Here is a 13,253-nt window from a genome sequence, read left to right as displayed (position 1 = left end):
TCTCATGATGGCATATCATGGTGGTAGATGTTAAATAGCAAGATCTCAAACTGTAGGCACGCTGAGGTCCTAAACAGGACTATGGCTCCCAATGACAGAATTATCCTCCAGATTCAGACGTTAATATCTTTGAACACTTCTGATTAAGGACCTTGCTGTTATTTTAAATAAAGATTGTTTCTTCCCACAGAGAGAAGCAATGCATGATCTACACCAGGGGTTCTCAAATTTTTTTTGCTGGGACCTCCTTTGAAAATATTTCAGACTGTGGCGACCCCACCCAATACCATGCCACTCCCCTCCCCACCCCAAAATAATAACCTCACAACTCCTTGAGGGGGTCACAAGCCCCCGTTTGAGAACCCCTGACTATATTAATTATATTAACAATTAGAGTAATGAGATGATTTCTTCTCTTAATGCCTATACACTAATCAAAGAAAAATAAGTTGGTGTCTGTCCTAGCAACAATAAAACACAAGCAGAAGCCTCCGGAGTAATTCAGTAACTCACCTTGTTATTGGTAATGGTGTAGCATTTCAGTACAATGCATGTTTGAGAAGAACCGTGGGCTCTGGTGAACTTATGAGAGACAGCTACAGTTGCCCCCCTACAGTTTACATCACTTATCCAATAAAAGATACATTAAGCAAGTACCCATTGTGTAGCATTTTGTTACTGCAGAACCCACAGATCTGTATACAATTTACAAAGATTACTGTTTTAGAAACTGCACAAAATGCAAGTGGTTTAGTAGAAAACATGTTTAATTTGGCTCCTTTTGTACACTGTTCCAAAAAGAAATGCACTCATACAATGTTGTATCCAGTGTACATCTGGATTTGTTAATGCGATGCCATGAATATCAAGGCAATAGGTGCCTTAGAAATAACTTCATTAGACACAGTATAATTGATAGTAAAGTATCACCAAAAGACTTCTCTCTAGGTATAAATCTGAAACGGGGGAGACCAAAGAGAACAGGCTAGAGTGCTGCATACTTTAAAATCAGGAATTGTAAAACCATTGCCTAATACTTCAGTCAGGTAAGGGAAAAAGTGAGCAAGAGAAAAATGCTAGTTTTACATTTTATACTGAATTGTTTCAAGATACAAATTCATACCTAGAGCTAGATAACAGTTAAGTAACTTTCTCTCTTTAATGATAGAAATAGACAAGTGATAAAATGCTGTTTTAAAAATAGACTAGCAACTGGTAATGGCAATTTTTATTTATGAAATGTGAGTTGGAAGCACTGCTTGCACTTGCTGTTTCTCATAATTAGACCTTTCTTGTGTCTTCCTGAGGGATACGGTATAGTTTTGTTGATTGCTAGTTTTTCAGCTCTTCATGAAGAGAAACAAATCCATTTTGTGCTTGTACATACCACACAAGGCACTAACCCATCAAGTATCCCCTACAGGACAAAATAAAAGTTGAGAGAGAAATTAGGAGCACAACACACTTAAAGTAAACAGATTACAATCTTAAAAAATAAAGCTATATCAAGTTAACAGTGTACCCATTTTTCAGACTTAAACAATTGAAAAAAAGTTACAATAAATCATTAATGAGGAAACAACGAACAGTTTGCTAGAATGTCTGTTAAAGCCTTAAATAATTTTATGGTAAAGACGTTCACTAGAAACATGCTCAAAGGATACTCAGGAAATTTTCCACCCAGTTAAAACGTAATGAACTATTCCATACTCAAATTTTCACCAGACCACACAACCTACTCCTCTATGGTGTATGTGATATATTAATGCAAGTTTAGTTCCACAATTCCAGAGCCTCTTTTAAGAATACGATTTTTAAAAACAGAAGACCAAGGGATAAAGTTCTTCATAAATATATATAAAATAAAGTATGGATCCAAGGATTCTCTCTGTTCTAGTTAATTAACCTGAGTTTAGTTATCATTAGGTCTCAGGTCCAAAAGTCTGGTTTTACTAGCTGTCAGCCATTTTATCCTCCAAGATGAACTCCAAGATTGTGGTGGAACTGGCTTGTGATGAAAATTATTTGCAGGTGCCCCTAGTATGTAGAGAATATGATCAAGTTTCTAGTTGGTCTGTATAAAATAAAGGATAGGTACCCCCCCCATTGTCTGAAATTTAAAAAAAAAAAAAAAAAAAAAAAAAAAAGGGAATTTAGCTTACATTTCTAATATTTGATAGTAAAGCTCAAACTGGCATCTTTGGGGTTTTGTTGTTCTGATAACCTCAGCAAACGAGCTTTGTAACAGTTGGAAAATACTTTTAGCACAGCTGGAACTAACACCTACTGTGTGTCCTTTTAAAAAAAAAAAAAGTCTGCATCTTCGGTCAGTTGAAACTGGTCTTAAAGGCCTGTTTTACTATTACTGCTGATCTTCCACCACATTCATGTCCTTGGAGGGTTTTACTCCATGTCTAATCAAGCACAAATAAATAATAAAATAAATAAATAATCCTCTTTAACCAAAAAGAAAATTTTCATTTGATGAATATTCAAGATCAAAAATTTTTGTAAGTATAATCTGGGGAGTCTACAGTCCTTTCACTACATCCATAAACGTCTCAATAACCATCACACTGGATTAATTTTTTTAATTAGGATTTTACAAAGAATCCTGTAAAATGTTCCTTGGAAGAAATTTCTTCCATTTCTTTTTGGATATAGTAGTTTTGGCAGTTTCTCCTTTACTGGCACACTATTACCTCCCCTAGATAGGGATCTAAGTGAAAAGAACCATTGACGACAGTCTTACCACTGCAGCTGCACTTAGGTGCAGGTAGTTATAGCCAGGTAGAGCTAAGAAAATATCCTTTGAGGCTGGCAAGGGATTCCTATACTAGCAAATCAATGGGCACATTTATATACCAGCATTTCCTGGCCTTAGTGCTTATGGCATTAACTGCACAGAAGCTTGCTGAGAGATTCAAGGGCAAGACTAGTCCAAACTAGAATCTTCTCTGCTGACTAGCTTGAGCTGCCTCTCCTTCCCCATTTTCTTTGATCATTGGAACTGATTTAGTCTATCATCATAAATTTCTGAAGTCTTTATTACATCGTGTGAAAGGTTCTGCATTTGTGTTGGTCATGCCAACTATCAATTTCAAGATCCTACATCATTCAGCCCCAACTTGTACGATTCAGCCCCAACTTTTCTCCTGTCTTCTCTAACCTCCTCTTCTCCAATGAACTAAGGTAACATAACTGCTAAGACAATACATGTCTTACAGAGTAGCTGTATATTATTGTAACCCCTGTCCTTCCTTTCCCCCAATTTCTCCTTGTCTGTCTATGGCTCTCACTTCTTGAATCATGTCTAAATCATAACATTTCAGAGCAAGGACTGTCTTTACTTACTTCTGTAAGGCATCTAGCACAATTTTGGGTGTTTGTTTGAAAAATCAGAGTGAAAGCAGAAGATACAGCATAAGTTTATTGCTGTGAGTATAGCTACAATAATAGCAGGAATCATGATTTGACTTATATGCATTAGTTTTAAATTTTAAATTTGCAGTTCTCAGATGCAAAACAAGAATAATGTCCATGTTAATCAAAAACAATATACTGAATATCACCAGAACACAAAGGCTTTTCTATGCCTTGAGTAACTAAGGATCTGCCTGCCTTTCAATAAAAGTAAAATTCACTGTTGTGTCCTGTATCTATCAGATAAGTCTTATATTTTCATTAATGAGGATTTAGTAAGCTATTTGGCCAGCACTCAGATATGATAAACTTTCCCCTAGGCAAGATATTCCTGAATATTAAATAATCAGTGAACAAAAGCCTGTTAAGAAATTAACTGAGGTGATATAAAGTCAGTACACCAGGTACAATCTTGTTATTGTTAGAATATATGTCCAAGCCACAAATGATTCTTACAAGATTTCCTTCCTATTCTTTAGAACTTCTCAAACGTGACCAGGAACCATTGAGACCAGACATATTTGATTTAAAAAAAAAAATCTATTGTATTCTGATGCTGTATATGTCGTTGCTATACACGGCGAGGAAACCCAACACTTCCACTCTATGGGCCAGCAGTGCCTATCTATACAATAGGGAAGATTAAGTGAATTTCCAAGAAATGGAGAATGACCATATCATTGTTAAAAAACCAAAGACATCCCCTGCCAGTTAATTCATGGAGTAGTTTTAGCAGTAGCCCTCAAAGAAACTGCTGCTCTTGGCAGCCCCAGTCAGGTCATATCGGGAAGGGAAGGAGAAAAGGGAAAGCCAGACAGCAAAAATAAAAAAAATTAATTATAAGCTACTGTATAGACTGGAAATTACAAAATCAAGAAGCTGGAAAGCCCTGCCAGTACACACACATTTCAATATAGAATCATGTCATACACAGTATGTTTTATAGTGTTTTGTCCAGTTTTATGATGAGGTCTCCAAGAACAAAGATTACTTCACCCTGCTTGGAAGACTGGGAACGTTTTTCACAAGCAGTAGAACAGATAGAAAATTAAGAAGGAAAACTCAGGCTTCTTGTTATACCACTAATCTGTCTCCCATCCTCCAAATGCTTAGCTATTTATGCTTATCTCCAAAGCCTGTGCTGGCTTTTAGCCAACCTCTAGAAATCAAGTCTTTTAATCTTTCCTCAAAATCTAATCCATCAAGTCTAGAATCAAACTGTATTTTAGCTATGATTTCTGACATATTAGGGAGCTTCTGTCACCTCCCTTCACCACAACATAATGGCTCAGAATGGGCAGACCAAAAATATGTCTCACTACAGAGGGCAAATTCCAAGTAAATTTTTAACAAAAACACCTTAAAGCCAAGCTGTGAATGTTTAATCGACACCAATTTTTTTTAAAAAAAAAACAACTCATCCTTGCTTCATATGTAGTGCTTTGTAAACTTATCAGCAGGGATCTTAGAAATCTGTTCGTCATGGAAAAACACAGAATTTGTTTTCCAGAGAATCTTTAGTTTTTATATTTTGTGAAAAAATAAAAACACTAACTAGATCTTACTGAAAGTACCGGTGTCACTTAGTCAATGCATGCAACCTCCCCCTCTTATGGTTGATTTTTTAATGCACTGACCACCCGAGCCTCCCGCCACTGTCAGCCCCAGGCAGCTGGTGGTTCAGTTTATACAGAGAACCAGATAATGGAGGCTCGAATAAATGGGTTCTACTGTACATAGCTAAACATACTCCAATAAACTGCTTCCGGTGTAATAAGGTTACTTAATAGCATATAGGGTTGTGTTTTAATACATCTCAAATTTTACTTCAGCCTCCAGGACTAACTCAGAAAGTGAATAATTTTAATTTTATTTTTTATGCATTTTAAAAAAACCCCAATTTTCTGAAAATATAGAATACAGACAAATATTTGGTATATATAAAATACAAATTGCAATTCTATTAATTTTATTGTATTATAATGATTGATGGCACTGGTAGACTTCAAACTTGCTGAAAAATAGTAAATATATCAATAAAACATTGTGTTCAACTGATACCTATACATATATATTTTGTGGCTAGGGAACCTGAAGTTCAGCGTTCCATTTTAACAACAGAAAAATGTGGATTTTTATGTTTATTTATAATGGGAAAGCTAGGATCCCTGCTTATCAGTAACAAAAAAGGAGGTGGGGGGGAGTGGGGAAGGAAGAAAGGTGAGAACAGCATGAAATGTACTAAACAACTTACGGCAATTTCATCCGCATGAAAACTCTTGCCATGAAGAAGCTCAACAGGACACTGACAAATCCAATAAAAAGCAACAAAAATCTATTGAGCTTTGGGATATTTGGTGCATTGGATCGATCCAGAATTATGAAGCCTAGACCTCCCATTGTGAAGAGGAAGCTGGATGCGAGTCCTTCCATAATATACTGTCCATTTACTCTAAGGGAAAAAAAACAGGAGTAAAAGATGTTTCAGTAGAACACCAGTCCCCCAAGGTATTATTTCCACTTCAAGAGACAGGTAGTTAGTGTAATACTCAGGTCTGCTTCAGTTTCACAAAAATCCAGGAGAGTTAATTTTAATGTTTACACACTTAGCTCCAGCAGCATGTGCTATGTTCCATTGTCTCCTGATAGGAAGTCAATCACAATAAGGGATTAATATAAAATTTAGCTCCTGGACCAGTACTCTCCAAAGTGAAAAACATACTAATGCTTTTTATCATAAGTATACATAAAAAGATAATGTGACTGAATGCAAAACCACCACATTTTATACATTACATTTAAAATTCTAAATAAAGTAAGTGTGGTCATTTCAAATGTATCTTAGTTGAAAGCAAAAATAAGTTTTTAACAAATGCATGTAAGTAGGGACCCAGGACTTCTAGATGGTTGAACTTTCAAGTTTGTTTCCCATCCCATTGCTTGGAAGACAGACTCTGAATTCCAGTCACAGCAAGAAGAGGAGTGTTATTCAAGCCATATCATGGGAGGAAGTGTGTCTCCTTGTTCTAGCACAGCATTAGGAATGGGTGAGATGTGCTAGACTGCGTTCTCGGTCCTGTCACTGCATGAAGTTGGATAAGTTCCTTACACTTCAGTGCCTCAGTTTCCCAATTTCTAATATGGTTATACACCAGCACCTTTGTAAAGCACTTTGCTGAAAGGATCTACAAGGCAGCAGAGCATTTCATATTAGTGTCTTGCCATTTTGATAAACAGCAGCCTAATCTTTTACACTGTTCTTCCCAATGACTTTTATTAAGTGCTCCCACCTTCCTGGAGTAGCGTGATTCATGTCTATTGCAGTGGCCCAAAGAAATCTAAGGCATACTGGAGGGTGTTAATTCTGAGCACAAACTGCACAAAATATTCCAGAATCAAGAGTAACAATGATAACTATTATGTATTTTATAATGTTTAAAAAAACAAAAACAAAAAAACCATGTCAGCTCTTTTTACAATGAGGTACTTCTAATAAAACAAAACAACCCATCATTCTCTTCAGCAATTAAGGACAACCAGTCCAGACAGTCAAAATCCAAAGCTCTGTAGACTTATTCAATCTTCTCAACTAACTTCTGATTAATTTAGTTTCACCTCTAGTAAAGTTTTAGATTCGAAGCAAGAAGCATCTGCTGAACTAATTTTGAAGGACAGACTCTGTAGATTTGTTTCAAACTGAACAAAAATCTGACCCAAAACCTGCAAGTTACTCCATGGGGGTGGTCCCCTGCACTCATGCAAAGTAACTACATCCTTGATCCTGCAAATTATCAAAATCCATCATATTATTTTGGATTCACAAACTGAATACAAGTTTTAAATTACAGATGTGAGTTCTATAGTTTATTGCTGCTAAGATTAATTAGAAAAATAAGAGTTTGTGGTTAGACCTTACAGTAGTACTGAATGTGGAACAGAAAAATGGTCATTCGAAATAGTAGGAAAGAAGAGTTTTGGAGGGGGAAAAAAAAAGAAAAAAGTGAAAGCCAACTAAAGATAGACTATATTAATACACACCACTAAACTTGGGTATTCAATTTTAATTGTTACATATTTGCAACCACACACCTTTCCTTCCACAAACAAGCACACAAACATCTTTCACCCATTACTAAACGAAGTTTAACAGAAAGGAAAAATATAAAAACACATTACACAACTGGTGTACTCAGTCAATTCTGACAATAATTAAAAAGATATTATAGTTATGAAACATGATCAAATAGAGCTTCTGATTCTGATATGACTCGACTTTTATCACTGAAAATTAATTAGTGTCATCTACCTGAAATTTCTTTTCCTGTAATGCAGAAATGTAAATTGATATTATTTTTTATTAATTTATTTTTTTTTAAAAGTCAAATCCTTCCAAGCCTATATATAAAATATACAGTGGATATTTAAACAATTCGTTTGCAAATGAAGGCTTTAATAGTGCAATAAGATGCATATTTCTGGATCCTGGGTCTCTCAGAGAGCTCACCTAAAGTCAATGGAGCTCTACAAGAGCACTGAATGCAAGTGAGCCACATTCATTTGCAGGTCAGAGAGAGACCCTTCTTTTACAACAAAGGATAATTTCTACCTGTATGCCAAGAAGGCCACTGGTCTCTGATGTCCATGTTCGTCTGTCATAGACCCGACACTTGGAGGCTCTACAATCACATCATAGATTATTCCTATTAAAAAAAAAAAAAAAAAAAGACAGGTTTGCACATTAGTTTTGAACAATGTGCCAGCATCACCCACCTCTAAATATTAAGAATGATTTCCTTCTACAGCCAATATGAATACACAGTAAACAGTTTAGTAAATTAAATGCCTTTTTACATCTCCTGTTCAAATGCTAAAAGGCAATTTGGTATTTTCAAATCCACCTTATCAATTAATTAAGGTACAGCCTTAAATCATAGAGGGATGAGTATTAGACATTTCAGAAAGCCCTTTTTTAGATTAGTGTTACAAGGAAAAAAAAAATTGGTAGGAGTATAGCTATACTGCAGCTCGGAGGATTGTTCCCAGCTTGTGTAGATATACACACTAGTTCTGCTCAAGCTAGCATGCAAAAAGTAGCAGCATGGCCACTGTGGCACAGGTTAGCTACCTGAGTACAATGCCGCTCGACTCCCTGGGTAGGTACTCAGGCAGCTGAGCTGCCACATCCCTAATGCTATATTTAGCACACTAGTTCAACCACAGCTAGACGTAGACATATGTCTACCAAAGCAGAGATTCACCCTCCCAGCTGCTGCATAGACAAATCCTTAATGGTAAGTGGCTTATGTGTGATTAGTACTCCAATGACTTTACACAGTCACAGTCCTGTGTGTTCATCATATCATGATCTAGTGTCCTAGGCTTTGTTTTCGTATGGGGTTTAATTGGTGATTGTTAACTTCATTCATTCTATTTAACTTTATAGGGACAAGAAAAATAAAAATCATTTTTGGCTGAAAAGATCTAAAATCATAGAAGTGTGTAGTACGTACAGGAAATGTACAGTAGTCTTCTATTTAGGGACTATTCTTTCTTACTCTATAGGTACAGAAATGAGAGCATATTGCCAGAAGACTGCAATGTCATTGAGCTTTACAGAGATACTGTGAACTTTAGCAATAATTTTGAATTTAATCTAAAATTTTAAGAGTTACTTATATAAAACTCTCAGTTTATTCCAGCAAATTTACTTGATCTACTGCCTCTTGTGGTTGGACTTCAGATTCTTTATTTGTTTCTGGAGTGACTGACTATAGCACATGAGGCACTATAAACTCACAGGAGGCACATTCTCAGCCCCAGAAAGGAGAGTAGGAAGACAGAAAGGGAGCAGAAAATACAACATACAAGGACAGTGGTCAAGAGGACAAATTAGCCATGTCTTGACACGGTATTTTTAATTAATATAAACTATTATTTATGCTCCTCTACCTAGCACTGTTATTTAGCTATTTTCTTGCAGGTGACACTTAGGGCTAGTCTACACTTAATACTTACACAAGCACAGCTATATCAGTACAGCTGTGCCACTGTAAGAGCACTTGTGTAGCCGCGTTATGTCGGTGGGAGAGCTCTCCTGCTGACATAATAAAACCACCTAAATGAGTGGCAGTAGCTATGTCAGTGGGAGAGTGTCTCCCACCAACACAACGCTGTCCACACAAGCACTTATGCAGGCAAAACATGTCACACCCCTGAGCGACAAAAGTTTTGCTGGCATAAGTGCTAGTGTGGACAAGAGAGGATCTTCATGAAGGATTTGAATGGAGATGGTAACAGCTTTGCAGACTAGCGCAACAGACTTCTTGCTAATAGACTTATTGCTATTTGGGGATAACTATAATACATGCAGAATTATGTTCCTTTGGTGCATCAACCCAAACTACACTGGATCACTTGATTGGAGTTTGCTTTGATAAATAGAGAAAGAGATTTTGATCCACATACCATCTCATATTAAGCAGCAGTAGTGATAAATAAACCAGAAGCTGCTACAGGGTTGGAGTAGGAAAGCAAAACAGCCACCTGCCAAATCACCACTCAACAGCCACATCCTCATTCCTTAATCAACACTCCCTTGAAAGCCAGGTAATCAAAGCTAAAGTAAAGTTTTCTGATATTCACTGAAATCCCTAATTTGATCACTCATTAAATTCTATTTACCACACGCTAGAAAGCCTCATTCCAGCATCAGGATTAAGGCAAAATTTTAATAGTGGACAGAGAAAACTGGGGAGGTTTGCTTGCAGGGGGGTGAGTTGGTGGGTGGGCACATAGTACACCTCACTGACATAACACAAGCAAAATTCACAGGTAGCTTAATCTAAGCATTAATGGAGTGTAGGGGCTGCTCTTCTCAGGATGCATATCAATTTAAAAGAGGAAACTTTTGAATGTCTTTGAACACAAAGAGCAAAATCCTTCATCCCTCGAGGAAGATGTTTTAAGAGCTGTCTTAACGTTATTCCTTCCAAAAGCCAAGACTGGAAAGTAGGCCTTTAGGAACAAACGTTTCTCCCCATGGCACACATCTCCTGAATCTGCTTCAAAAATCAAACACAGTGTCAGTTTAGTGTCTAATAATCCCTTTACTAACCAACAGTATCCTCATCTAGAGATGAATTTGGTCCCCCTGATCTCTTCGGTTACTCGATTTTGTGATCTGCACCCGAACCAAGATCCTCGCCAAGACTTATCGCTGAACCATAGAGCCAAAACCTGGCCCACTGCCTTGCCTACTCTTCACAGAGCTGCGGCTATCGCCCCAGCGGAGACGGGGAGCTCTGTGCCACGCTCAGTGCGAACGGGGGGGTCTTAAACCACGGGCAAAAGAGATCCCTCTCTGGGAACACCCCGGAGAGCGTCCCTGCGTCCCGGGGCCGGCTCAGGCAGGCGGAACCCGGGGAACCAACCGCGATGCCGCAAGAAGGGGGGCAGACCTGGACGCGCTTCCCCGCACGTGACGGGTCCCCTTGTATGGGGGGTGGGTCACACAGAGACCGCTCCCCTCACCCGGGGGTCTCCCTCGCCCAGCCCCAGAGGAAGGGCGCCCCTCTCCCCCCAGCAGCTCCAGCCCCGGGAGTGGAGAGGGAAAGGAGCCCCGCTGCCCACCGAACGGGGGAGGCGCCCCCACGCCGCCGCCCAGCCCACTGAGAGAGGCACGGGTCAGCCCACTGCCCCCGCCCCCAAGAAGCGCCCCGGGAGCGGAGAGAGACAGGCCCGCTCCCCCCACCTTCCCCTCCGTCCGGCTCCGGTACCTCCGGTGATGAGGAAGTAGGACACCACCACCAGCGCGTAGACGGTCATGGCCGAGGGCGTGTGTACCCAGCTCGGCCGCTTCAGCTTGATGTTGGGGCACTGGAGCACCGCGAACGGCACCCGGTACAGCGTCTCCATGATGGCGGCCCAGCCACCTCCAACAGAAGAAAATCAAAAGCAGCCCCGGCCGCGGCTACCACCTGCCCCGGCTTCGTCCCCGGGTTGATTGACCCGCCGCGGCCACCGTTTTCCCCTCCCTACAGCCGCGAGTCACTCACTCTCTCTACACGAAGACGGAAACGGAAGCCAGTTTGAGAGGAGACGCAGAGCAACGGCGGGGTCCTGGAAGGTGATAAGAATAAGGGGGGGATGAGGGGAAAGTGCAAAATTGAGCACGGTAAATGTCACCTTGAGAGAAATAAAAGAGATATAAAAGCTTGCTTCGTTAAAACACCCCAAACTCTGGGGCTTCAAACCGGCTGCACATGTCCGGGGATTATCATTGGTACTCAGCTGCCAGGGCCTAGCACCACCTGACGTGGCCAAAAAGACAGGGTAACTCAGAGAGTGTCGGGCGGGATTAGCCCACTCGGAGTTCCGCCCACACAGACGGAGGAGAGGAGGAACGCTCGACCCATCGCGGCGTGCGACACGTCAACTAATGGGATAATCCGGGGGCAGCACGTGGCTGAAGGGCGCGTGGGGCGGTGGTGTCGGAGGCTCACTCCATCAGCTGGTGGGGCGCGCGCGGGCTTGGTGTGCAGGCTGAGCGGGGAGCAGCCCCGCTGGAAAAGCTCCCGCGGTGACTGAAGCGACACCTCCGCCCTCAGTCCTGCCGCGCTGCGGGGATCGGCGCCGCTTGAGTTTAAACAAAAGCCAGGGGAAAGGAAAGCGTCACAAGACGTGAAGGGTCTCAGGTGCAGTTAGTACGTTTCAGTCTGGAGCACCCCAGAATGGGATGAGCGTGTCCTTGGTTTGCAAAAGCGAGCAGCCTGCCAGTGGGAGGAGGGGTAGCGAGGAAGACTGGGATGTTTGACATCGGGAGTGGGCGTGGGGCGGCAGGGGTGGAAGAGAGACCTTCCCTGCTTGTGTCCTAGTCCCCTGAGCTGGGGCCTTCTGGGCTCCCACTGCCTCTTTCTTTTTCTCTGCTAGCCACTTCTCTGTTGGATTTGCCAAAGTACTTCCCCAGTAGTGTCCTGATTTTATAGCATCAGTCCTGATATTGAGGGCTTTTTCTTATACGGGCGCCTATTACCCCCCAGTCCTTGTCTGGATTTTTCACGCTTGCTATCTGGTTACCCTATACACCAGGGAATATAAAAGGAGTCCCACATTAGCTGTCTCAAATAATAAGGATGCAGCCGGCAGAGAGAGGGAGGGTTGGTCTACACTGAAAACATACATCAGCATTGCTATGTCTCTCAGAGGTGTGAAAAACCCATACCCAAGTGATGGAGGTGAATCGACCCAAGTCTCCATGTAGATAGTGTGAGGTTGATGGAAGAATACTTCTTCAGAATTAGCCACAGCCTCTGAGGGAAGCCATCGCAGAAGTGAATGTTTACAATGAAACGCAGCAGTGCCCTTGTAGTGTTTTAAGTGTAGACATAGCCTAAGCCAGTATCTTCAAGACTGGCACAAATAGGTCTGACAGCTACAGGAAGGGGAAGATGAGTTGAACAAAACAGGGAGAGATGGATGGGTCGTGTCATCTGGTGGCACTTGGACAAAACTTGGATTTTACTGCTGCCAATCAAAACATCAGGATTTTCCCTCGGAATCAGGTCAAGTGTGCTAAAATGGACATCTGCTCCAGTGAGCCCAAGGTCTCCAAACAAAAATAAAAATGAGCTGAGTGCCTTCAGGGATATGGAGTCCTTCGTGGGTATGCAGCATACCATATTATAAATATTTACTGCTAATAAAACTTGTACTGCCTACTTCCACATCTAATACTTGTTTAAAAATAGCATTTGGATTAGCAATACTCTAGTAATAAATATTTCCATAGGGGAATACATTTAAAAACACTTAAAATTTTAAAAAATAAACAC

The 13,253-nt window shown here is 40.5% G+C and overlaps 1 protein-coding gene across 1 annotated transcript; it reads right to left on the bottom strand.

The window, feature by feature from the left end:
• Positions 1-749: 749 nt before the first annotated feature.
• Positions 750-11,508, bottom strand: OSTC (oligosaccharyltransferase complex non-catalytic subunit). The gene is made up of 4 exons (XM_067568185.1): positions 11,199-11,508; positions 8,030-8,123; positions 5,678-5,875; positions 750-1,417 (listed from the first exon to the last, which is right to left on the bottom strand). The coding sequence occupies exons 1-4, from the start codon at positions 11,335-11,337 to the stop codon at positions 1,399-1,401; spliced, it is 450 nt and encodes a 149-aa protein (XP_067424286.1). The 5' UTR covers positions 11,338-11,508; the 3' UTR covers positions 750-1,398.
• Between the last annotated feature and the right edge of the window lie 1,745 nt (positions 11,509-13,253).

Source organism: Emydura macquarii, unplaced genomic scaffold, assembly GCF_026122565.2.
Source record: "Emydura macquarii macquarii isolate MOO-44397 ecotype Brisbane River unplaced genomic scaffold, CSIRO-AGI_Emac_v2 contig_2863, whole genome shotgun sequence".
Classification (NCBI taxonomy): Eukaryota; Metazoa; Chordata; order Testudines; family Chelidae; genus Emydura; species Emydura macquarii.
The sequence above is the reverse complement of the archived record's forward strand: the minus strand, read 5'-3'. Positions and strand labels throughout refer to the sequence as shown.

What these genes read in the sequence shown, in the direction of transcription:
- OSTC (XM_067568185.1), bottom strand. Translation starts at nt 11,337, where the DNA reads ATGGAGACGCTGTACCGGGTGCCGTTCGCGGTGCTCCAGTGCCCCAAC. An exon ending in CTACTTCCTCATCACCGGAG is followed by an intron (nt 8,124 to 11,198) that starts GTACCGGAGCCG and finishes TTTTTTTAATAG; the next exon opens with GAATAATCTATGATGTGATT. An exon ending in GTGGCCTTCTTGGCATACAG is followed by an intron (nt 5,876 to 8,029) that starts GTAGAAATTATC and finishes TTTTTCCCTTAG; the next exon opens with AGTAAATGGACAGTATATTA.